This window comes from Coregonus lavaretus (genome assembly GCF_964263955.1).
Source record: "Coregonus lavaretus genome assembly, chromosome: 15".
Lineage (NCBI taxonomy): Eukaryota > Metazoa > Chordata > Actinopteri > Salmoniformes > Salmonidae > Coregonus > Coregonus lavaretus.
The window spans coordinates 35,280,010-35,305,856 of NC_140002.1; the positions used below are offsets into that span (position 1 = coordinate 35,280,010).

General features: G+C 45.1%; 1 protein-coding gene across 1 annotated transcript in view; it reads left to right on the forward strand.

Annotated features, from left to right (window-relative positions):
- Positions 1 to 25,847, forward strand: part of LOC311142532 (unconventional myosin-XVIIIa-like) — a 111,772-nt gene that overhangs the window by 44,699 nt on the left and 41,226 nt on the right. Inside the window, exons 3-16 of the mRNA XM_084178196.1 lie at positions 1,872 to 1,959; positions 2,205 to 2,311; positions 2,443 to 2,619; positions 2,831 to 3,041; positions 3,191 to 3,434; positions 4,562 to 4,625; positions 4,778 to 4,934; positions 7,292 to 7,462; positions 10,224 to 10,314; positions 10,536 to 10,728; positions 12,157 to 12,243; positions 19,212 to 19,350; positions 25,027 to 25,186; positions 25,279 to 25,465. Of these exons, the coding sequence (XP_084034322.1) occupies positions 1,872 to 1,959; positions 2,205 to 2,311; positions 2,443 to 2,619; positions 2,831 to 3,041; positions 3,191 to 3,434; positions 4,562 to 4,625; positions 4,778 to 4,934; positions 7,292 to 7,462; positions 10,224 to 10,314; positions 10,536 to 10,728; positions 12,157 to 12,243; positions 19,212 to 19,350; positions 25,027 to 25,186; positions 25,279 to 25,465 (2,076 nt within the window). The remainder of the gene's footprint in view (positions 1 to 1,871; positions 1,960 to 2,204; positions 2,312 to 2,442; positions 2,620 to 2,830; positions 3,042 to 3,190; positions 3,435 to 4,561; positions 4,626 to 4,777; positions 4,935 to 7,291; positions 7,463 to 10,223; positions 10,315 to 10,535; positions 10,729 to 12,156; positions 12,244 to 19,211; positions 19,351 to 25,026; positions 25,187 to 25,278; positions 25,466 to 25,847) is intronic.

Consider the following 25,847-nt stretch of genomic DNA (forward strand, 5'->3'; position numbering starts at 1 on the left):
ACTCAGTCATGTCCTCATTCACATATCTATGTCCTGACATTTATGTATTCTGTCCTTTTGACATTCACTTTCTGACAAATGGGTGTTCATTTCCCTTGAAGTTGATGTCTGTTTTTAACCACTTGGTGAGGATATTGTGTTCTTTGATGTTGGATTGAGACTGAACAGTTGATCCCAGATCACAGCTGTCACATCCACTCTAAAAAACACTCTGTGATCTGTTTTTAATATATCCCTTTCGCTCATCTCCTTGCTCCTCCTTCCCATCTTCTACTGTCTCATCTCTTCTCCCCTCTCCTCTGTGTGTTGCTCTGCTGTCTGCTGCTGTCCTGGTGGCCGTGGCTATCCGGTGGTCTCCTCATAGGTACTATCTATCCCCTGTCACACCGCTCCCCAGGCTGGCCACTCACCCACCGACCTCACACAAGGCCTGGCTGGACTGTGTGCTCGTGTCTCGTGTTGGGGTGTAAGCCTGCTCTCCTTAACTGACCCCGCCGTCCCCTACCCCTGTCTCACCCACCTAGGGTTCTGCCTGCACCCCTTACTCATTCCCCACTATGTTGTTATGGACTTAATTTTTTCCCTATGTCCGTGCAGCAGTGCTGGAAGTCCCAGTAATATGACCTAACCACTCCCACAGAGACAGGCTCTGCTGGACTTAGTAACTTAGACTGGTAAAGCTAGAAGGATTAGCATCTTCTTTCAGTTGTTTTTTTCCACAGCAAACGTGTGGGTGTCAGTTATTTTCTTCATCTGCATGTGTTATCCTACCCTCTACCAAAATTCATTGAAGATACTTGTTACATGGTTGTTGGCATGTTTGAGCATGCAGTATGGACTTCAAAGTTGACCTCTGACCTTGATTAAACCCAACTATTCCTGCCCTCCTCCAGACACAGTTGGATCAGGACCCCGTGGCCCTCCTGCAGGCGGCCCACACGGCCGCCTCTCAACCCAAGGTCTGGCCACTGCTATGCCTGATTGCAATACCCCATGCATCTCTCTGTCCCTTCCCTGGAGTGTTCTGTTGTGTGTAAATCACAGAACCAACATCCTCAGCTGGGATTTTGTATCTGTGATGATAAACCAGTAGAATAGTGAGAAACTCATGAAATACATGACTTATTAAGCCCTTTTTAACTGACGGTGAAGTGAGTTCCTCAGTATTCTACCCTTTCTAGTAGGTTTGCAGTGAGTGTCTATGCTTTACCAGTGATGTGGCTTGCTTTTCAGTATGATTTTCAGATCGTGTTAGAGGAAAACCTAGTAACTCAAATTGCATGATGTGTCCACAGATGAATTGTCATAGGATATGTGTCTTTAGTTTGCTCATATTTTACTGTAGATCAACCACATTCTTCATAAACATTGTGGTGAAGTGATGTGGTACTGATGTGCAGCCAGTCCAGTCATGTGTTGTGTTGTGCTGTGTTATGTTGTGGCGTTATGGAGCATGCTTTATTCATGAGTCCATATCCTGTTATCGTCAGTGAGAGTGGGCTCTCAGTAGTTTGGTTACAGAGAGTGATCTGATGGGAAACACACAGAGTGGGGACCAGGGGCCTGCCTAGTGGGTCATGAGGGGATGCTAGGTGTGGAGTGGGGGGTTTTGGAGGGTGAAGGGGTGGGCAGTTGGGTCAAATGTTGCGTGGGGAAGAAATAACTCCTCGCTTAAGGAGATGGTGAAACCAGAGCTCAGTCCACACCTGTTCATGTTCTCCTGTTCAAAGATGTCAGGTTACTGCGGAGACGATGCCCCCTCCACTGGTGTTATTAATTCATCTAGCTAATTATTCTCTCTGGGTATTCACCTCTGCTCCTGCCTTTGAGCGTTATAGCAGTGTCCTAACCCTGTCTGTCCTCTCTCCTAGGTGAAGTCCGAGGAGCAAATAGCTGCTGAGAAGGCCTGGTACGGCACAGAGAAAGTATGGCTGGTTCACAAGGATGGATTCTCCTTGGGTTAGTAGAACTGAATCACTACGTCATTCACCACAATAGGGGCCAAATTAAAGCATATTACATTTACTTGTAAATCACAGATTCCATTTGTTGATTTATCTGACAGAAAGAGTAAACAAAATGTGTATTGATTGTGCACTATTTTACACTTGCAACCTAGACAAACACAACGTTTGAGATGACTCAGTCTGTGGCTAGTCAGTGGCTGTAGATCATATTGACCCTGTTCTGACTGGTCACCACAGCGACCCTGTTGAAGACGGAGCCAGGCAGTCTGCCAGAGGGGAAAGTCAAGATCAGACTGGAGAGCGACGGCTCGTTGCTGGATGTGGATGAGGATGATGTGGAGAAGGTAAGCCTAAAAGATATATACATGCTGTTTAGCCCCAGCAGTGCACCAAACATTTTCTCATATTGATTTTTTGGCTCATTATCTGAAGTCTGTGATGTATGATCCCCTTGACCTCTGACCCCTGTGTGTAGGCCAACCCTCCATCGTTTGACCGCGTGGAGGACCTGTCCTCGCTGCAGTACCTCAATGAGTCCAGTGTGATGCACTCTCTGCGCCAGCGCTACGGGGGCAACCTCATCCACACCCACGCTGGGCCCAACATGGTGGTCATCAACCCCATCAGTGCCCCCTCCATGTACTCTGAGAAGGTACAGTCCTGGGTGGAGCCTGGGGTTAGCAGGATAGGGGAGGGGATATCATCTAGGAGAGTAGCAAGTAGACCAGAAAGAGCAAGTAGGACTGGATTTGTTTAATTCTTGAGATTTTATATGGTGAGAATGACACTCTCCTCTCCTCTCTCTCTCTCTCTCTCTCTCTCTCTCTCTCTCTCTCTCTCTCTCTCTCTCTCTCTCTCTCCAGGTGATGCACATGTTTAAGGGGTGCAGGAGGGAGGACACTGCACCTCACATCTATGGTGTTGCCCAGTCAGCCTATAGGAACCTGTTGACCACGCGTCAGGACCAGTCCATTGTGCTGCTGGGCAAGAGCGGCAGCGGCAAGACCACCAACTGTCAACACCTGGTCCAGTACCTGGTCACCATCGCTGGCAGCACTGGCAAGACCTTCTCTGGTAGGTGTCGAGGGGAAAGAACATGCAGTAAGTTAGAACACAGTTTAGGGAACAACTTGTTTTTATTCTTCATTTAATAGTCCACTATTTGCCTGATATTTACTTGCAGCATGTATGTACTATTTGGTTTGTTTCTGTGTGTCTCCCAGCGGAGAAGTGGCAGGCGGTCTACACCATCCTGGAGGCCTTTGGGAACAGCTCCACCTCCATGAATGGGAACGCCAGTCGCTTTTCCCACATCGTGTCCCTGGACTTTGACCAGGCTGGCCAGGTGGCCTCGGCCTCCATTCAGACCATGCTGCTGGAGAAGCTAAGGGTGACCAGGCGGCCAGAGGGAGAGTCCACCTTCAATGTCTTCTACTACATGATGGCTGGAGCTGACAGTTCTTTAAAGTAAGCTGTCATCTTCCTCAGACCTCTGTGTAGAGTGAACCTTTACCTAAACCCTTCTCTCTCTCTCTCTCTCTCTCTCTCTCTCTCTCTCTCTCTCTCTCTCGCCTTTCTCTCTCTTGCCTCTCTCTCTCTCTCGCCTCTCTCTCGTCTCTCTCTCGCTCTCTCTCTCTCTCTCACTCTCTCTCGCCTCTCTCTCTCTCTCGCCTCTCTCTCTCGCCTCTCTCTCTCTCTCGCCTCTCTCTCTCGCCTCTCGCCTCTCTCTCTCTCTCTCTCTCTCTCTCTCGCCTCTCTCTCGCTCTCTCTCTCTCTCTCTCTCTCTCTCGCCTCTCTCTCTCTCGCCTCTCTCGTCTCTCTCTCGCTCTCTCGCCCCTCTCTCTCTCTCTCTCTCTCTCGCCTCTCTCTCTCTCTCTCTCGCCTCTCTCGCCTCTCTCTCTCTCTCTCGCATCTCTCTCTCTCGCCTCTCTCTCCTCTCTCTCATCTCTCTCTCTCGCCTCTCTCTCTCGCATCTCTCTCTGTCGCCTCTCTCTCTCTCTTTCTCTCGCCTCTCTCTCTCTCTCGCCTCACTCTCACTCTCTCTCTCTCTCTCACTCTCACTCTCTCTCTCTCGTCTCTCTCACTCTCCCTCTCTCTCGTCTCTGTCTTTCTCTCTCTCTCGCCTCTCACTCTCTCTCTCTCTCTCTCTCGCCTCTCTCTCTCTCTCACTCTCTCTCTCTCGCCTCTCTCGCCACTCTCTCTCTCTCTCTCGCCTCTCTCACTCTCTCTCGTCTCTCTCTCTTTCTCGCCACTCTCTCTCTCTCTCTCTCTCGCCTCTCTCTCTCTCTCTCGTCTCTCTCTCTCTCGCCTCTCTCTTTCTCGCCACTCTCTCTCTCTCTCTCTCGTCTCTCTCTCTCTCTCTCTCTCGCCTCTCTCTCTTTCTCGCCACTCTCTCTCTCTCTTTCTCTCTCTCGCCTCTCTCTATCTCTCGTCTCTCTCTCTCTCTCTCTCGCCTCTCTCTCTTTCTCCTCACTCTCTGTCTGTCCTTTATTTACTTGTGAGTGTCTGTGTTGGTCAGACACTCTGAGTAGCTCTGTCAGGTATAGTCTTGTCATGGTGACTGACTGACAGCTTGTCTCTCCTTGCCTTCCCAGGACTGAGCTGCACTTTAACCACTTTGCTGAAAACAGCGCCTTCGGAATCGTGCCTCAACCCAAGGTAACTCTAGCCAGGGCCCCAAAGACCTTGTGGCAATGACGTTGTGGCAGGAAAGTTTTCTTTGGTTTTGAGTGAATAGACTCACACTATGATTTTTATAATAAAGACAGTCCATATAGACACCTGTTGTTTCTCCCCCCATGCTCACCCAGTCTGAGGACAAGCAGCGGGCCTCCCAGCAGTTCACCAAACTGCAGGCAGCCATGAAAGTCCTGGGGATCAGTGGGGAGGAGCAGAGGGCCTTCTGGCTGGTCCTGGGGGCCATCTACCATCTAGGGGCTGCAGGGGCCACCAAGGGTAAGAATTACAGTACACTACACACCAGGAGCCCACTCAGACACTGTGTCAGATGTTCATTCAGAGGCTTATAGTGTTAATGCAGCTGCATTCTGTATTTAAATTACATGAATCATCTACTACTAACAATGACAGATGCACGTTTTCTGTATTCAACAAAAATATTCTGAATTTACATAATGGAGTTGAAAGTAAAGTAAAGCAAAGAGACACTGGGTCTATTCCAAAATAACAGAGTTCATGATGCTGCAGCTGCCATCTATCTAGGGCCTTTATTTGTTTGTTTCAAGGAGCTTCTCGGGCAGAGAACATTTGTGAAAAAGACAGTTGTGAAGTCTAGAAGCACTGTCAATAATGCCAAGTTTCACTGTCTGCAGGGGAGATGTTAATTGCATTCCTTTACCGATCAGCCATGCGCAACACAGAACCCAAATGGTTGATGTCAGTTTGAGACAATCGGGCAACAACTGAAGAGTTTTAAGTGTTCCAGCTCAGGAGGCAACAAAATCCCAGCCCAACATCAGCCTTAAGCTGACTAAATGCCTTGCCTTGCTCCCAGTGTCTGCTTGCTGCTGTGCCTCAGCAGGGAACAACCCAGTGTGCTTGATTGCTATTTGCCTGACAGCCCAGAACAAGACAGATTGTTTACACTGTAGTAATGAAAACGGATGTGTGTGCAGCTGGAATGTTTATTCACATTGTCTAACGTTGCCTTCTCTGCAGTGTCAGTCATCGAGGAAATTGGTAATGAACCCGAACAAACACCCTTCTGGGTGTTTTTGTATCTTCTACTGTGTTGATCTCCTTTTCCTCTCTTCCTCTGAAGGGTTAATTGATATACTCCAATCTAAATATACACATTTTGTTGGGTTACGATCTGTCAGATGATTGACAAAAAAATCAGTCGGTTGCCACTTGGTGGAAATCAGTTACCACTTGTTGCCCTCTTGTAATACTACAAGATCTTAGTAGTGTTATAGAGAGTTTAGAAATGGGTGAGTTAATTGCAGGTTTGAAGAAACAAACGTCCCCATGATAAGCAGTGCAGTTTGACTAGGTAACACCAGAGGGCAGCATAGACCCATATTCATCATGAGTTGCAGTGTCGATGCAGTAAAGAAGTGCATGACTTTATGCACCTCCTATCAGTAGATCTGACAATGAATGGGAGGTTGATTGGGTGTGCTGACAAGTGTGGGCTGTTTCATTCCTCAACTCTCAGAAGAGGTTTTTCAATAAAGCTCCTGAATGCAGTGTGTTAGTCAGACCCTCTTAAAGCATGCTCATTCTCCCCTGCATCTCGATGTGGCCTTGCTGCTGTTAAAGGGATAGTGCTGTGTGTGTGTGTTTGTGTGAGAGAAGGCTTATAATACACATTTATCCGATCAGTTGATCTGCTCATCCACATGGTTAATGTTGCTCCAACTGTTGTTCTGTTCTAACCACCTGTTCTTACTTACATGTTGCATGCTGCTCCCCTTGCATTGCAGATGCAGACAAAGGTAAAAACACCCTCTCCATATTGTTATGTTCTGCCTCTGTGCTTTTATCACTGTGAGCAGACATGGTGTCATTAGCATTTTAATGAAGTTCTCAGTCTTTCTCTTTGATCGTCTTCACAACTCTCTTGTTTGTCACAACACGGCAGCATGTGACACTGTCATAGGCCGATGAAACAGGGAGATCCCAGCATGCCTCAGTCAGAAGCCCAACTGTTTGATGTTCCCTAGTCAGTCACCCTCTTAAGTGTATGTGAAGGGTTTCTCTCCAATACCGCACTGAAATGAAAACCTACTCATATCCACCTACTCACACACTCACTCACTCACTCACTCACTCACTCACTCACTCACTCACTCACTCACTCACTCACTCACTCACTCACTCACTCACTCACTCACTCACTCACTCACTCACTCACTCTCATCACCCATCCACCAGATTAAAGTCAAACTTGGTTTGCAGACCGAGGCTTGTGTTTATGCAAAGTCATTGTACTTTGGAATGATAGTCCCTGTAATCATTTCCTGTGGATGAAGGACTTGTAGCTGTGAGAAAAATAACATTGAAAAAGTAGCAGCAAAAAGGCTTTTAGCTAATGGGACTGTGGACAAATGAGACAATTCTGGGTTTGTACCATTTGGATGCCCAGTACCGTGAATGTCCTTTGTAGGCTACATTTCACTGTCCTGATGAGGGTATTATTATTAGCTCTTATACCATCGCAGCTGTGTTAGCCTGGGGCAGGGTCGATTTAACCCAGAAATACACCTCCTACTCAGTAACTGTAGTCTCCTGTCGTGGATAGACACTGTATGACCCATGGTTATTGGCAGAGGAGATAATGGTGGTATTTCTGTCCGTCTCAGCCGGCAGGAAACAGTTTGCACGTCATGAGTGGGCGCAGAAGGCTGCCTACCTGTTGGGCTGCACCCTGGAAGAGCTCTCCTCCTCCATCTTCAAGCACCATGCCAAGGGCACCCTGCCCAGAGCCAGCTCTATACGCCAGGGGACAGACGATGCAGCAGGAGAAGCCTCAGGTACGCCTGGGACTACACACATGCACCAGCACCAGCTCATCACCTAGGGGAAACGACACACTTCTCTGAACGTTAAAGCTTATCTTAGTAATGACTACCACATAACCAGAGAGTTATTGATAGGTAGGTATAACAAAAATATATCAGGACAATTTTAGAAGTCCTCTATGCATTGCCCTTGAAATGATAATTGCATTCCATTGATTTTTCCACATGTACAGTACCTCTGAGAGTTTTATCAGAGGTTGACACACAGTTCGAAGGACATATACAGTCAGGGGAAAAAAGTATTTGATCCCCTGCTGATTTTGTACGTTTGCCCACTGACAAAGAATTGAATAGTCTGTAATTTTAATGGTAGGTTTATTTGAACAGTGAGAGACAGAATAACAACAAAAAAATCCAGAAAAACGCATGTCAAAAATGTTATAAATTGATTTGCATTTTAATGAGGGAAATAAGTATTTGACACCCTCTCAATCAGAAAGATTTCTGGCTCCCAGGTGTCTTTTATACAGGTAACGAGCTGAGATTAGGAGCACACCTTTAAAGGGAGTGCTCCTAATCTCAGCTTGTTACCTGTATAAAAGACACCTGTCCACAGAAGCAATCAATCAATCAGATTTCAAACGCTCCACCATGGCCAAGACCAAAGAGCTCTCCAAGGATGTCAGGGACAAAATTGTAGACCTACACAAGGCTGGAATGGGCTACAAGACCATCGCCAAGCAGCTTGGTGAGAAGGTGACAACAGTTGGTGCGATTATTCGCAAATGGAAGAAACACAAAATAACTGTCAATCTCCCTCGGCCTGGGGCTCCATGCAAGATTTCAGCTCGTGGAGTTGCAATGATCATGAGAACGATGAGAATCAGCCCAGAACTACACGGGAGGATCTTGTCAATGATCTCAAGGCAGCTGGGACCATAGTCACCAAGAAAACAATTGGTAACACACTACGCCGTGAAGGACTGAAATCCTGCAGCGCCCGCAAGGTCCCCCTGCTTAAGAAAGCACATATACATGCCCGTCTGAAGTTTGCCAATGAACATCTGAATGATTCAGAGGAGAACTGGGTGAAAGTGTTGTGGTCAGATGAGACCAAAATCGAGCTCTTTGGCATCAACTCAACTCGCCGTGTTTGGAGGAGGAGGAATGCTGCCTATGACCCCAAGAACACCATCCCCACCGTCAAACATGGAGGTGGAAACCTTATGCTTTGGGGGTGTTTTTCTGCTAAGGGGACAGGACAACTTAACCGCATCAAAGGGACGATGGACGGGGTCATGTACCGTCAAATCTTGGGTGAGAACCTCCTTCCCTCAGCCAGGGCATTGAAAATGGGTCGTGGATAGGTATTCCAGCATGACAATGACCCAAAACACACGGCCAAGGCAACAAAGGAGTGGCTCAAGAAGAAGCACATTAAGGTCCTGGAGTGGCCTAACCAGTCTACATACCTTAATCCCATAGAAAATCTGTGGAGGGAGCTGAAGGTTCGAGTTGCCAAACGTTAGGCTCGAAACCTTAATGACTTGGAGAAGATCTGCAAAGAGGAGTGGGACAAAATCCTTCCTGAGATGTGTGCAAGCCTGGTGGCCAACTACAAGAAACGTCTGACCTCTGTGATTGCCAACAAGGGTTTTGCCACCAAGTACTAAGTCATGTTTTGCAGAGGGGTCAAATACTTATTTCCCTCATTAAAATGCAAATCAATTTATAACATTTTTGACATGTGTTTTTCTGGATTTTTTTGCTGTTATTCTGTCTCTCACTGTTCAAATAAACCTACCATTAAAATTATAGACTGATCATGTCTTTGTCAGTGGGCAAACGTACAAAATCAGCAGGGAATCAAATACTTTTTTCCCCTCACTGTAGGTAGAACCGTATCAAAAGAAAAATGGACAGTTAGCCTTTATTTTACCTTGCCTATGGCCTCCCTCCCTCCCTCCCTCACCAAACACACAGAGGTTTCTCCCTCCAGCCACCTCAGTAGCTATATTCCTGGATATGGTAGATGATTGTATCATAGCAGCTCTGTACTCTGAACCTTCCTAGATTACACTGTGCTTTATGGTCAGATTCAGACTTGTCAGAAGTTCTCAGATCAAACCACACAACATCCACATCAATGGCACTGGGCACCTGGTACCAGGGTTTCCCAAACTCTGTCCTGGGGACCCCAAAGGGTGCACGTTTTGATTTTTGCTCTAGCACTACACAGCTGATTCAAATGATCAACTAATCATCAAGCTTTGATTATCTGAATCAGCTGTGTAGGGATAGAGCAAACACCAAAACGTGCACCCCTTTCGGTCCCCAGGACCGAGTTTGGGAAACGCTGTAGGTAAACCTTTCTGACATCGGATAGCTATCTTATCTACTGAAAGGTTTAACAGCTGCCCACTGCCATGAGGAATACATGTGGATGTTGTGTGTGGTTTGATCTCTTCTGACAAGTCAGAGTCTGAACCTTCCTGGATTACACTGTGCGTTGTGAGTAGAATACAGAGCCAGTAGGATACAATAACGTTGTCACACATAAGACATGGCTGTGATTTACCTGTCTTCCTCTAACACCGTCTCTGAGATTCAAGGGCAATAGCACTAGGTTTAGCTGGTTCCCTGCAGTTATCCCATTTCAAATCAAACACTCACTAGAATGAGCAGAGCATTCTGTGCCTCTGTTGCGATGCATGCTGTCTGATCTGATGATGTTGTGAATTTGTTTGTCTCTTTTTGCATGTTCTCCCACCAGGTTCCAAGGCCACAGCCATGGAGTGTTTAGAAGCCATGGCTTCTGGGCTGTACTCGGAGCTCTTCACCCTCCTTGTCTCCCTCATCAACCGGTTAGTCACCACTTTACCAGAGATGGAGGGAGATGAAGCACAGATGCACCATTACAGCTGGCCTCTCTGTTTAGGCTCTGCTGCCTTGTACTTGTTGTCTTGATGAGTTTTCTTTTTTTAGTCTTCCTGTTTGTGTCTCTAACTGTGTGTGTGTGTGTGTGTGTGTGTGTGTGTGTGTGTGTGTGTGTGTGTGTGTGTGTGTGTGTGTGTGTGTGTGTCAGGGCTCTGAAGTCCAGTCAGCACTCTCTGTGCTCCCTGCTCATCGTGGACACCCCAGGCTTCCAGAACCCTCGCCTGGCCAAGCAGGAGCGCGGAGCCACTTTTGAAGAGCTCTGCCATAACTACACCCAGGAGCGCCTGCAGACTCTGTTCTATCAGCGCACCTTTGTACAGGAGCTGGAGAGATACAAAGAGGTATATTAATATGCACATACACTAACACATACATACACACACACACACACACATACACTAACACACACAGTAAAACAAGCTTATATTTTGGGTTCTGATGGGGTATGACAGTTGAACTAAGCTCATGAGGCATTTATAAGTTCTGTTCTACATGAATCATTGGGTACATACAGTATCATTCATTTATAAGTAAAAAAATTGATGTAGCACAGCGTTTCCAAAACTCGGTCCTTGGGACCCCAGGGGGTGAACGTTTTGGTTTTTGGCCTAGCCGACACAGCTGATTCAAATAATTAAAGCTTGTTGATTATTTGATTCAGCTGTGTAGTGCTAGGGGAAAAAAGTACCCCTTGGGGTCTCCAGGACCGAGTTTGGGAAACCCTGATGTAGCAACTGTTGATTGCCCCTTTAAGGCAGGGATCATCAACTAGATTAAGCTGCCGGGCAATTATTTATTGAGTGGATGGTCAGGGGGCCGGAGCATAATTACAAAACATTTGTATACTGCAAATTGACTGCAATAAGCCCAAACAGATAGAGTGTTTGACTAAAACATAATCATTTCAAACCTTGCTTACATTAGTATATGATCACATATATCTCTCTATTATGCGTGGGAATACTTTGGAACAGATTTCCTAAATTAAAATCACTTGGAGCTGATTTGCTGGTGTTTATACAGTATTTTATGTCCAACAATAAAAATAAAAATAAATTATGAATATTTTTTTTGCTCAGAATACTTGGGGGGGGTGGCAAATAAAATCACCTGCGGGCCAAATTCGGATCGCGGGCCGCCAGTTGGGGAACCCTGCTTTAAGGATTCAAATATACATACTCGCATACAATCCATACATCAGCATAAAATATGCACTATTACTGCCTGTAAGCCATGGCAAGTTAGAGCTACATAGAGCTCATGGTTTCCACCCTCTCATCAATAGTGTCACACAGTGAGCCTATATAATGGCCATATGATTGCCATTTCTCCTCCCCTGCCGAGCCCAAAGCGAGGTCACTCATCACTGGCTGTGTGAACTGGGCTGAGCTGCACAGCAGTGGAGCTGCTCGCTCGATGAGGAAGAATAACACCCCTCTCTTTAACTCCCCCTCTTCTCATAGCAGAATACTAGACTATACACCCATCATAATAGGGCTGAATTATCCCTGCGAACACTCTCCTAACTGATGTGTGTCTAATCACTCCCCTTGTAAAAAACACAATGCTTTCACTTTCATAGCCTGTAGCAGTTTAACAGCAGTTTATGAGCAGTTTACAACAGTTTTATTACTATTTATTATGTTATGTATATACTGTAGCTGATAATGAACAAATTCCTATAGTAGACAACTAAATACTTGGCTCCCTTTCTTCAGATCTATGTTGTTGTCATTGGTTACTAATCACCTCCTCTGTCACCCCTCTAGGAGAACATAGAGCTTGCGTTAGATGACATGGAGCCTAACACATCTCTGTCTGTAGCTGCAGTAGACCAAGCGTCAAGTCAAGCGCTGGTAAGGACACTCCTTTAATACCTACAGTGAGGGGAAAAAAGTATTTGATCCCCTGCTGATTTTGTACGTTTGCCCACTGACAAACACATGATCAGTCTATAATTTTAATGGTAGGTGTATTTGAACAGTGAGAAACAACAACAACAAAGAAATCCAGAAAAACGCATGTCAAAAATGTTATAAATTGATTTGCATTTTAATGAGGGAAATAAGTATTTGACCCCTCTGCAAAACATGACTTAGTACTTGGTGGCAAAACCCTTGTTGGCAATCACAGAGGTCAGACGTTTCTTGTAGTTGGCCACCAGGTTTGCACACATCTCAGGAGGGATTTTGTCCCACTACTCTTTGCAGATCTTCTCCAAGTCATTAAGGTTTCCAGGCTGACGTTTGGCAACTCGAACCTTCAGCTCCCTCCACAGTTTTTCTATGGGATTAAGGTCTGGAGACTGGCTAGGCCACTCCAGGACCTTAATGTGCTTCTTCTTGAGCCACTCCTTTGTTGCCTTGGCCGTGTGTTTTGGGTCATTGTCATGCTGGAATACCCATCCACGACCCATTTTCAATGCCCTGGCTGAGGGAAGGAGGTTCTCACCCAAGATTTGACGGTACATGGCCCTGTCCATCGTCCCTTTGATGCGGTGAAGTTGTCCTGTCCCCTTTAGCAGAAAAACACCCCCAAAGCATAATGTTTCCACCTCCATGTTTGATGGTGGGGATGGTGTTCTTGGGGTCATAGGTAGCATTCCTCCTCCTCCAAACACGGCGAGTTGAGTTGATGCCAAAGAACTCAATTTTGGTCTCATCTGACCATAACACTTTCACCCAGTTCTTCTCTGAATCATTCAGATGTTAATTGGCAAACTTCAGACGGGCCTGTATATGTGCTTTCTTGAGCAGGGTGACCTTGCGGGCGCTGCAGGATTTCAGTCCTTCACGGCGTAGTGTGTTACCAATTGTTTTCTTGGTGACTATGGTCCCAGCTGCCTTGAGATCATTGACAAGATCCTCCCGTGTAGTTCTGGGCTGATTCCTCACCGTTCTCATGATCATTGCAACTCCACGAGGTGAGATCTTGCATGGAGCCCCAGGCTGAGGGAGATTGACAGTTCTTTTGTGTTTCTTCCATTTGCGAATAATCGCACCAACTGTTGTTACCTTCTCACCAAGCTGCTTGGCGATGGTCTTGTAGCCCATTCTAGCCTTGTGTAGGTCTACAATATTGTCCCTGACATCCTTGGAGAGCTCTTTGGTGATGGCCATGGTGGAGAGTTTGGAATCTGATTGATTGATTGCTTCTGTGGACAGGTGACTTTTATACAGGTAACAAACTGAGATTAGGAGCACTCCCTTTAAGAGTGTGCTCCTAATCTCAGCTCGTTACCTGTATAAAAGACACCTGGGAGCCATAAATCTTTCTGATTGAGAGGGGGTCAACTACTTATTTCCCTCATTTAAAATGCAAATCAATTTATAACATTCTTGACATGTATTTTTCTGGATTATTTTGTTGTTATTCTGTCTCTCACTGTTCAAATAAACCGACCATTAAAATTATAGACTGATCATTTCTTTGTCAATGGGCAAACGTACAAAATCAGCAGGGGATCAAATACTTTTTTCCCTCACTGTATATTCACATAAGAGTTTACCTGGTTACAGAGTTTGATTGAATAGGGCCCTGCTGTGCTGTCTGTGGCCATGGCAGCTTCATGCTATACAGCAGTACTCTGTCTCTCCACTTTTCTATGCGATTTCTCTTTGATAATGGCACATTCCAGAGCATCATTATCTAAAATCTCTTGGCACTTTGTTCTGTAGTCATGGCACCCTGCCTCTCTCACTGCCCACACAGTTTTTACCGTGTCCTTTGTGACTCACAATGAGTCAGTTGTATGCATTTGCTGAAGATTTTAGAGTTTTCAGTTTAATGTAAACTTTTTCAGTGAGCATAATATACAAATGCTTCCATAGAGGAATCGACAGGGAGAGGGTTGAAGGAAAAGAGAGACATTTCATCCAGTAAACAAAGACTAGAAAACCCACTCAGGTGGAAGAAAAAAATCTGTGTTTTGCTTCACCTCCAGTATGTGAAGTGTGTGCCATGGAAACAGAAATGACAAGGTGTTGACAGTGTCAGGGTTGGCTGTGTAATAAGTTGGTTTGAGTGCTCTGCCTTTTAAGGGGTCCTGGTCCTGCTGGAGCTGTCATCAAAAGCACTGAACCAGTGTATAGCAGATGGCTGCAGAAGACCAAAGCCTTTGAAGGCTGACAGAAACAAAAGAATGGGACAGCACAGCCCACGCTCTTAGAGATCACTCTCTGTTGATGTCGAGACACTAGGATGAAAGCTGACAGTTGGATTTACACTGACACTTCAAATGTTGTCCCCTGACATTAAAAACTCAGTACCCATGGGTTCACTGGGGTCTGTTTGCTTGCTATGAAGGCTTTTAGAGAGACACAGGAACAGGCTTTACTGTGTGCGCGTCGCGTTCCTAACAGAGAGTCTTTATATGGCTTTGCTGAGCTTTTTCTAGGTCTAAAAGGTCATTGCACTCAACAATACTACAGTAGTTATCATTCTCTATTGATAATACAAATGTGCTAACACTAATAATAAGCATTTTCTTCAGAGTCTGTAAGTGGGTATACACTGTATATTCTTGAAATCAGAAAGAGACATTTGAAGAGAAAAGGGGATAAAAGCTCAATTGTGGCCAGCATTCTAGTGATAATTCTTGAAGTGGCCTGTGCAGAGTATAGGCTTCCTGAACGCTCCAGTGCTTTCTGAGCTATTACTCTGATATTAGGCGTAATGAAAGTCATGGCCCACTGTCTCTCTCTGCCATCTGGACCTCACAAACAAAATGACTGCAATTGCTTTATGAAAAAAAGCTATTGTATTTTTTGTGGTTGTTATTTAATAAAAGCATGAATCTGAAAGCAGTGTTTCACTGTGTTGTCAGTGGAATATTTTGGTTCTCAATATGATCAGCTGACTCCTTTACACTATTATGTGTCAGTGTTTTGTGGAAATAGTCGGGAGAGTTGGGGAAGGTGTTGTGCTATTCCAGGTGAAAGCCTTACAGCAAATGTTGGCGAAATTTCCTCAGGCTTACGGAATTATTCCCACAAAGTACAGTTGTGGTCAAAAGTTTAGAAAATGACACAAATACTAATTTTCACAAAGTCTGCTGCCTCAGTTTTGATGCAAAAAAGTATTTGATCCCCTGCTGATTTTGTACGTTTGCCCACTGACAAAGAATTGATCAGTCTATAATTTTAATGGTAGGTTTATTTGAACAGTGAGAGACAGAATAATAACAAAATAATCCAGAAAAACGCATGTCAAAAATGTTATAAATTGATTTGCATTTTAATGAGGGAAATAAGTATTTGACCCCCTCTCAATCAGAAAGATTTCTGGCTCCCAGGTGTCTTTTATACAGGTAACAAGCTGAGATTAGGAGCACACTCTTAAAGGGAGTGCTCCTAATCTCAGTTTGTTACCTGTATAAAAGACACCTGTCCACAGGAGCAATCAATCAATCAGATTCCAAACTCCCCACCATGGCCAATAACAAAGAGCTCTCCAAGGATCTCAGGGACAAGATTGTAGACCTACACAAGGCTGGAATGGGCTACAAGACCATCGCCAAGCAGCTTGGTGAGAAGGTGACAACAGTTGGTGCGATTATACGCAAATGGAAGAAACACAAAGAACTGTCAATCTCCTTTGGCCTGGGGCTCCATGCAAGATCTCACCTCGTGGAGTTGCAATGATCATGAGAACGGTGAGGAATCAGCCCAGAACTACACGGGAGGATCTTGTCAATGATCTCAAGGCAGCTGGGACCATAGTCACCAAGAAAACAATTGGTAACACACTACGCCGTGAAGGACTGAAATCCTGCAGCGCCCGCAAGGTCCCCCTGCTTAAGAAAGCACATACACATGCCCGTCTGAAGTTTGCCAATGAACATCTGAATGATTCAGAGGAGAACTGGGTGAAAGTGTTGTGGTCAGATGAGACCAAAATGGAGCTCTTTGGCATCAACTCAACTCGCCGTGTTTGGAGGAGGAATGCTGCCTATGACCCCAAGAACACCATCCCCACCGTCAAACATGGAGGTGGAAACGATATGCTTTGGGGGTGTTTTTCTGCTAAGGGGACAGGACAACTTCACCGCATCAAAGGGACGATGGACGGGGCAATGTACCGTCAAATCTTGGCTGAGAACCTCCTTCCCTCAGCCAGGGCATTGAAAATGGGTCGTGGATGGGTATTCCAGCATGACAATGACCCAAAACATACGGCCAAGGCAACAAAGGCGTGGCTCAAGAAGAAGCACATTAAGGTCCTGGAGTGGCCTAGCCAGTCTCCAGACCTTAATCCCTTAGAAAATCTGTGGAGGGAGCTGAAGGTTCGAGTTGCCAAACGTCAGCCTGGAAACCTTAATGACTTGGAGAAGATCTGCAAAGAGGAGTGGGACAAAATCCCTCCTGAGATGTGTGCAAACCTGGTGGCCAACTTCAAGAAACTTCTGACCTCTGTGATTGCCAACAAGGGTTTTGCCACCAAGTACTAAGTCATGTTTTGCAGAGGGGTTATTTCCCTCATTAAAATGCAAATCAATTTATAACATTTTTGACATGCGTTTTTCTGGATTTTTGTTTTGTTATTCTGTCTCACTGTTCAAATAAACCTACCATTAAAATTATAGACTGATCATTTCTTTGTCAGTGGGCAAACGTACAAAATCAGCAGGGGATCAAATACTTGTTTTCCCTCACTGTACTCCAGAATGTCATGAAGAGTGATCAGATGAATTGCAATTAATTGCAAAGTCCCTCTTTGCCATGAAAATGAACTTAATCCCCAAAAAACATTTCCACTGCTGTGATGAGTGTGATAGAAAGTGTTTATTCCTTCGTAGACACACAAATGCGCTCAAATAGCGATCAACGAAACAGGCACAGGGGAAACTATCATCCCTGGCAAATACACTGTAACGGTAGATCCAACAATACATAGGCACAGGGGGAAATCTACCCTGGCAACACAATGTTACGAGTAGCTCCACCGAGTTACCCTACTCTCACAAATAACAATCACCCACAAGGACAAGGGGGCAGAGGGAACACTTATACACAGACTAATGAGGGGATTAGAACCAGGTGTGTGTGATTAACAAGACAAGACAAAAGTGATGATTGGGGCGGCAGTGGTTAGTAAGCCAGTGACGACGAACACCGAAGCCTGCCCGAACAAGGAGGGGAGGCAGCCTCGGCCGAAGTCGTGACAACTGCATTTCAGCCCTGCCACAAAAGGACCAGCTGCCATCATGTCAGTGATTCTCTCGTTAACACAGGTGAGAGTGTTGACGAGGACAAGGCTGGAGATCACTCTGTCATGCTGATTGAGTTAGAATAACAGACTGGAAGCTTTAAAAGGAGGGTGGTGCTTGAAATCATTGTTCTTCCTCTGTTAACCATGGTTACCTGCAAGGAAACACGTGCCGTCATCATTGCTTTGCACAAAAAGGGCTTCACAGGCAAGGACATTGCTGCTAGTAAGATTGCACCTAAATCAACCATTTATCGGATCATCAAGAACTTCAAGGAGAGAGGTTCAATTGTTGTGAAGAAGGCGTCAGGGCACCCAAGAAAGTCCAGCAAGCGCCAGGACCGTCTCCTAAATTTGATTCAGCTGCGGGATCGAGGCACCACCAGTGCAGAGCTTGCTCAGGAATGGCAGCAGGCAGGTGTGAGTGCATCTGCACGCACAGTGAGGCGAAGACTTTTGGAGGATGGCCTGGTGTCAAGAAGGGCAGCAAAGAAGCCACTTTTCTCCAGGAAAAACATCAAGGACAGACTGATATTCTGCAAAAGGTACAGGGATTGGACTGCTGAGGACTGGGGTAAAGTCATTTTCTCTGATGAATCCCCATTCCGATTGTTTGGGGCATCCGGAAAACACCTTGTCCGAAGAAGACAAGGTGAGCGCTACCATCAGTCCTGTGTCATGCCAACAGTAAAGCATCCTGAGACCATTCATGTGTGGGGTTGCTTCTCAGCCAAGGGAGTGGGCTCACTCACAATTTTGCCTAAGAACACAGCCATGAATAAAGAATGGTACCAACACATCCTCCGAGAGCAACTTCTCCCAACCAACCAAGAACTGTTTGGTGACGACCAATGCCTTTTCCAGCATGATGGAGCACTTTGCCATAAGGCAAAAGTGATAATTAAGTGGCTCGGGGAACAAAACATCGACATTTTGGGTCCACGGCCAGGAAACTCCCCAGACCTTAATCCCATTGAGAACTTGTGGTCGATCCTCAAGAGGAGGGTGGACAAACAAGAACCCACACATTCTGACAAACTCCTAGCATTGATTATGCAAGAATGGGCTGCCATCAGTCAGGATGTGGCCCAGAAGTTAATTGACAGCATGCCAGGGCGGATTGCAAAGGTCTTGAAAAAGAAGGGTCAACACTGCAAATATTTACTCTTTGCATAAACTAAATGTAATTGTCAATGAAAGCCTTTGACACTTATGGAATGCTTGTAATTATACTTCAGTATACCATAGTAACATCTGACAAAAATATCGCATAACACTGAAGCAGCGAACTTTGTGAAGAGCAATACTTGTGTCATTTTCTAAACTTTTGACTACGACTTTAGATAGTTAGATTATCAAAGCTGGCTTCGCCTCAGGCCTTGGAGTTTGAGTAAGAGTGGGCTGGCTAGCTGTATGTCTTTGCTAAGGTGAGTCAGTATGTGTAGGTTGAAAAGCAAACTGAGGCCCAGTTAGTCAGTTTTTATGTATTTTGGTGAGACTATTGGTTTTACAACCATCCGAAGGACTGAAAATGTGTCAGAGTACAGTAGATGTTATCTACCCAGTGAGGGGTTAGAAGTGTGTCTGACCTGTGTGTTGGTGTGTGTGTGTGTGCCAGGTGCGGACTCTGAGGACTGATGAGGCGCGGGGCCTGTTATGGCTGATGGAGGAGGAGGCTCTGCAGCCTGGGGGTTCTGAGGACACTCTACTGGGACGTCTGTTCAGCTACTACGGCCCTGCTGAGGGCGAGAGCAAAGGTACGGAGACACACACGCCTCACTAAAAAAAGACATCACTATGGTTATACTTCAAATATTATTTATTTTTACTGAATATTTATTTTGATTAAATAGACACTAACCTAAACGTATCACACCTACTATACCTTCCAATCTCATTTTATATTATCCAATCTTATCTTATTACTACTACTCCAAAATAAATCAATAGAGATTCAACAGAGGGGCAGAGATTCACAGGAAACAAATCTCTGCAGCCAACTCTAACACCCGTGGAATGGCTTCCAGTTTCTCTCTTCATCAGAAAATAGCAGCTGGTTGCCTGAGGTCACACGCTGATCGTAGAACTCCCTCCTCACTTTTCTGTAAAACCCAACCTTGCGCTTCAGCTCCATGTGCTTGTGGAACAGCCTGCGCTTCTCCTGCTCAGGCCGGTGCTGGCCATGTTTAGGGACCGGGACTTCCAGTAGCACTCACAATGCCAGATCTCTGAGAAACTTGGCAGGACCTGACTGAAATTCACACATAAAACCAGTTCTATACAGTGAGGGAAAAAAGTATTTGATCCCCTGCTGATTTTGTAAGTTTGCCCACTGACAAAGAAATGATCAGTCTATAATTTTAATGGTAGGTTTATTTGAACAGTGAGAGACCGAATAACAACAAAAAAATCCAGAAAAACACATGTCAAGAATGTTATAAATTGATTTGCATTTTAATGAGGGAAAAAGTATTTGACCCCCTCTCAATCAGAAAGATTTCTGGCTCCCAGGTGTATTTTATACAGGTAACAAGCTGAGATTAGGAGCACACTCTTAAAGGGAGTGCTCCTAATCTCAGTTTGTTACCTGTATAAAAGACACCTGTCCACAGGAGCAATCAATCAATCAGATTCCAAACTCTCCACCATGGCCAAGACCAAAGAGCTCTCCAAGGATGTCAGTGACAAGATTGTAGACCTACACAAGGCTGGAATGGGCTACAAGACCAAGCAGCTTGGTGAGAAGGTGACAACAGTTGGTGCGATTATTTGCAAATGTAAGAAACACAAAATAACTGTCAATCTCCCTCAGCCTGGGGCTCCATGCAAGATCTCACCTCGTGGAGTTGCAATGATCATGAGAACGGTGAGGAATCAGTCCAGAACTACACGGGAGGATCTTGTCAATGATCTCAAGGCAGCTGGGACCATAGTCACCAATAAAACAATTGGTAACACACTACGCCGTGAAGGACTGAAATCCTGCAGCGCCCGCAAGGTCCCCCTGCTCAAGAAAACATATATACAGGGCCGTCTGAAGTTTGCCAATGAACATCTGAATGATTCAGAGGATAACTGGGTGAAAGTGTTGTGGTCAGATGAGACCAAAATCGAGCTCTTTGGCATCAACTCAACTCGCCGTGTTTGGAGGAGGAGGAATGCTGCCTATGACCCCAAGAACACCATCCCCACCGTCAAACATGGAGGTGGAAACATTATGCTTTGGGGGTGTTTTTCTGCTAAGGGGACAGGACAACTTCACCGCATCAAAGGGACGATGTACGGGGCCATGTACCATCAAATCTTGGGTGAGAACCTCCTTCCCTCAGCCAGGGCATTGAAAATGGGTCGTGGATGGGTATTCCAGCATGACAATGACCCAAAACACACGGCCAAGGCAACAAAGGAGTGGCTCAAGAAGAAGCACATTAAGGTCCTGGAGTGGCCTAGCCAGTCTCCAGACCTTAATCCCTTAGAAAATCTGTGGAGGGAGCTGAAGGTTCGAGTTGCCAAACGTCAGGCTCGAAACCTTAATGAGAAAAGATCTGCAAAGAGGAGTGGGACAAAATCCCTCCTGAGATGTGTGCAAACCTGGTGGCCAACTACAAGAAACGTCTGACCTCTGTGATTGCCAACAAGGGTTTTGCCACCAAGTACTAAGTCATGTTTTGCAGAGGGGTCAAATACTTATTTCCCTCATTAAAATGCAAATCAATTTATAACATTTTGACATGCGTTTTTCTGGATTTTTTTGTTGTTATTCTGTCTCTCACTGTTCAAATAAACCTACCATTAAAATTATAGACTGATCATGTCTTTGTCAGTGGGCAAACGTACAAAATCAGCAGGGGATCAAAAACTTTTTTCCCTCACTGCATGTACCTACAGTGGGGAAAACAAGTATTTGATACACTGCCGATTTTGCAGGTTTTCCTACTTACAAAGCATGTACAGGTCTGTAATTTTTATCATAGGTACACTTCAACTGTGAGAGACAGAATCTAAAACAAAAATCTAGAAAATCACATTGCATGACATAAGTATTTGATACATCACAAAGCAGAACTTAATATTTGGTACAGAAACCTTTGTTTGCAATTACAGAGATCATACGTTTCCTGTAGGTCTTGACCAGGTTTGCACACACTGCAGCAGGGATTTTGGCCCACTCCTCCATACAGACCTTCTCCAGATCCTTCAGGTTTCAGGGCTGTCGCTGGGCAATACGGACTTTCAGCTCCCTCCAAAGATTTTCTATTGGGTTCAGGTCTGGAGACTGGCTAGGCCACTCCAGGACCTTGAGATGCTTCTTACGGAGCCACTCCTTAGTTGCCCTGGCTGTGTGTTTCGGGTCGTTGTCATGCTGGAAGACCCAGCCACGACCCATCTTCAATGCTCTTACTGAGGGAAGGAGGTTGTTGGCCAAGATCTCGCGATACATGGCCCCATCCATCCTCCCCTCAGTACGGTGCAGTTGTCCTGTCCCCTTTGCAGAAAAGCATCCCCAAAGAATGATGTTTCCACCTCCATGCTTCACGGTTGGGATGGTGTTCTTGGGGTTGTACTCATCCTTCTTCTTCCTCCAAACACGGCGAGTGGAGTTTAGACCAAAAAGCTATATTTTTGTCTCATCAGACCACATGACCTTCTCCCATTACTCCTCTGGATCATCCAGATGGTCATTGGCAAACTTCAGACGGGCCTGGACATGCGCTGGCTTGAGCAGGGGGACCTTGCGTGTGCAGCAGGATTTTAATCCATGACGACGTAGTGTGTTACTAATGGTTTTCTTTGAGACTGTGGTCCCAGCTCTCTTCAGGTCATTGACCAGGTCCTGCCGTGTAGTTCTGGGCTGATCCCTCACCTTCCTCATGATCATTGATGCCCCACGAGGTGAGATCTTGCATGGAGCCCCAGACCGAGGGTGATTGACCGTCATCTTGAACTTCTTCCATTTTCTAATAATTGCGCCAACAGTTGTTGCCTTCTCACCAAGCTGCTTGCCTATTGTCCTGTAGCCCATCCCAGCCTTGTGCAGGTCTACAATGTTATCCCTGATGTCCTTACACAGCTCTCTGGTCTTGGCCGTTGTGGAGAGGTTGGAGTCTGTTTGATTGAGTGTGTGGACAGGTGTCTTTTATACAGGTAACGAGTTCAAACATGTGCAGTTAATACAGGTAATGAGTGGAGAAAAGGAGGGCTTCTTAAAGAAAAACTAACAGGTCTGTGAGAGCCGGAATTCTTACTGGTTGGTAGGTGATCAAATACTTATGTCATGCAATAAAATGATAATATTTTTTATAATATGATTTTCTGGATCTTTGTTTTAGATTCCGTCTCACAGTTGAAGTGTACCTATGATAAAAATTACAGACCTCTACATGCTTTGTAAGTAGGAAAACCTGCAAAATCGGCAGTGTATCAAATACTTGTTCTCCCCACTGTAAATGCATTCTAAACATACACTGAACAAAAATATAAACGCAACATGTAAAGTGTTGGTCCCATGTTTCATGAGCTGAAATAAAAGATCCTAGAAATGTTCCATACGTACAAAAAGCTTATTTCTCAATTTTTTTGCACAAATTTGTTTACATCCCTGTTAGTGAGCATTTCTCATTTGCCAAGATAATCCATCCACCTGACAGGTGTGGCATATAAAGAAGTCGATTAAACAGCATGATCATTACACAGGTGCATCTTGTGCTGGGGACAATAAAAGGCCACTCTAGAATGTGCAGTTTTGTCACACAACACAAAGCCACAGATGTCTCAAATTTTGAGGGAGCGTGCAATTGGCATGCTGATTGCAGGAATGTCCACCAGAGCTGTTGCCAGATAATTAAATGTTAATTTCTCTACCATAAGCTGCCTCCAACGTTGTTTTAGAGAATTTGGCAGTAAGTCCAACTGGCCTCACAACGCCAGCCCAGGATCTCCACATCCGGCTTCTTCACCTGCGGGATCGTCTGAGACCAGCCACTCGGACTGCTGAAGAAACTGAGGAGTATATTTATATGTAATAAATCCCTTTTGTGGCAAAAAGCTCATTCTGATTGGCTGGGCCTGGCTCCCAGGCCTATGTCCTCCCAGGCCCACCCATGGCTGCGCCCTTGCCCAGTCATGTGAAATCTATAGATTAAGGTCTAATGAATTTATTTCAATTGACTGATTTCCTTATATGAACTGTAACTCAGTAAAATCGTTGAAATTGTTGCATGTTCCGTTTATATTTTGGTTCAGGATAGAATATTGATAATACACAAAAATAAGCAATTAACCAAATACTGGTAAGAAAAAACAATTAGATTCTTACCTTTGATGATGATAGGAAGATATTGATGGCCCTGTACCTTCCATGGTACAGACCGGTTAAATTGCTGGGTGTAGAAGCTCATTTTTTAAATAATATAATATATGCCATTTAGCAGATGCTTTTATCCAAAGCGACAGTCATGCGTGCATACAGTACGTTGTCTGTATGGCTGGTCCTGGGAATCGAACCCACTACCCTGGCATTACACGTGCCATGCTCTACCAACTGAGCTAAGAACTGATCATCTTGGATAGTAGAAACAAGTTGCACGTCTAGTTTTGAGTTTGGTGCCACCAAAACTGATTTTCAAATCAACATTGGAGCCTATCAACCTAACATTCTAACATTCTTAATTCTACAAAAGTTGCTCTTTTCAATTTTGATATCATCATTTTCAAATGTAATTTTATTCTTATGAATAGAATCACCATGGCAAAGAAATAAAATGGGTTTCAAATTAACACTGTCACTCTTATCGACCAAACATTCTAAATTCAAACATTCTACCAACTTTGCTTTGGATGATTTTTATGATTCAGAATTGTCATGACAATGAAAAGGAGTGAATGGATGTGCATCATCAGGTAATGTCAGTTTTACAATGAACCCACCAATACACTAGCCTGGTCCCAGATCTATGTGTGCTTTTGCCTACTCCATTGTGATTGTCAAGCCAAACAATTGCATGACAATTCCATAAGGAGTTGGAAAGAGGGCAGAAACAGACTGGCAGTCAGGCTACCAATACAGTGGCAGAGTTGAAAAATGACTCTAAACACCCAGATGTGTTGTGGTATGCAATTTGCCACTCAGTTTCTATCATTCTTCATTGTAAAATGATGGGGGGAAAGATATACCAGTAAACAGTATTTATTTTCAAAGAATTCTCTGTTTTCTAAATTATCATATTTAAAAATAATTGAAGTGCTAAAACACAAAAATACAGGTTTATAGAAAATATATTGTCTGCTCAAAGGTGACATAATGATTTGTTGTTGTTGTATTTTTCTTCTTTTTCACATTATGTTCATTGCCAGACATACAGCATAGACATCCATACACGCAAACATTGACATACATCATTGTTATCTACTCCTTTTGCCTCTCTACCGGTCAGGTCACACCTTGCTGTTGAAGAGTGAGAGACTACAACACTTCCTGCTGGGCCACAGTCATGGTACAGACTGGGTGGAGTATGACGCCCGTGGTTGGCTGAGCCATGCTAAACAGAACCCTGTCTCGACCAACGCAGGGTGTCTCCTGCAGGACTCCCAAAAGTAAGACGCATCCCACATAACATTTTAGCTTGATGGGCAACACTTGCAACAGACATTTCTGACCATGTCTGATTTGTCGCTCTCCTCTCTAGGAAGAACATCAGTGGTCTGTTTATGAGTCGAGGGGGTGGGGCCACCATCCTGTCAGGCTCCATTGCTGGCCTGGAGGGCGTTTCCCAGCTGACCTTGCGGCGCGCCACCAGCATGAGGAAGACCTTCACCACCGGCGTGGCAGCCGTCAAGAAGAGGTCCCTTTGCATCCAGATCAAACTACAAGTGGTGAGAGGCTAGGGGCCGTCTGCAGGGGCAGGTCTGGTGGAGAGACCGTGAGAGGGAGAGAGATGGAGAGGGCCCCCAATAGCTTATCATATTTCTACTTCTATTCATGTTTCATTATGGGTATATCCAAGTTGTGCTGGGCCACAAGCCCCTCATTTAAATCCTATACACAGGCTGATTCAGTAATAGGAGTCTTAATTAGCATTGCCTAATGCAGGGTTCTTCAATTCCGGTCCTGGAGGGCCGAAAAACACCTCTGCTTTTCATCCTCTCCTAATCAGGGGCTAATTCAGACCTGGGACACCAGGTGAGTGCAATTAACTACCAGGTAGAAATAAAAAACAGAAGTGTTTCGGCCCTCCAGGACCGGAGTTGAAGAACC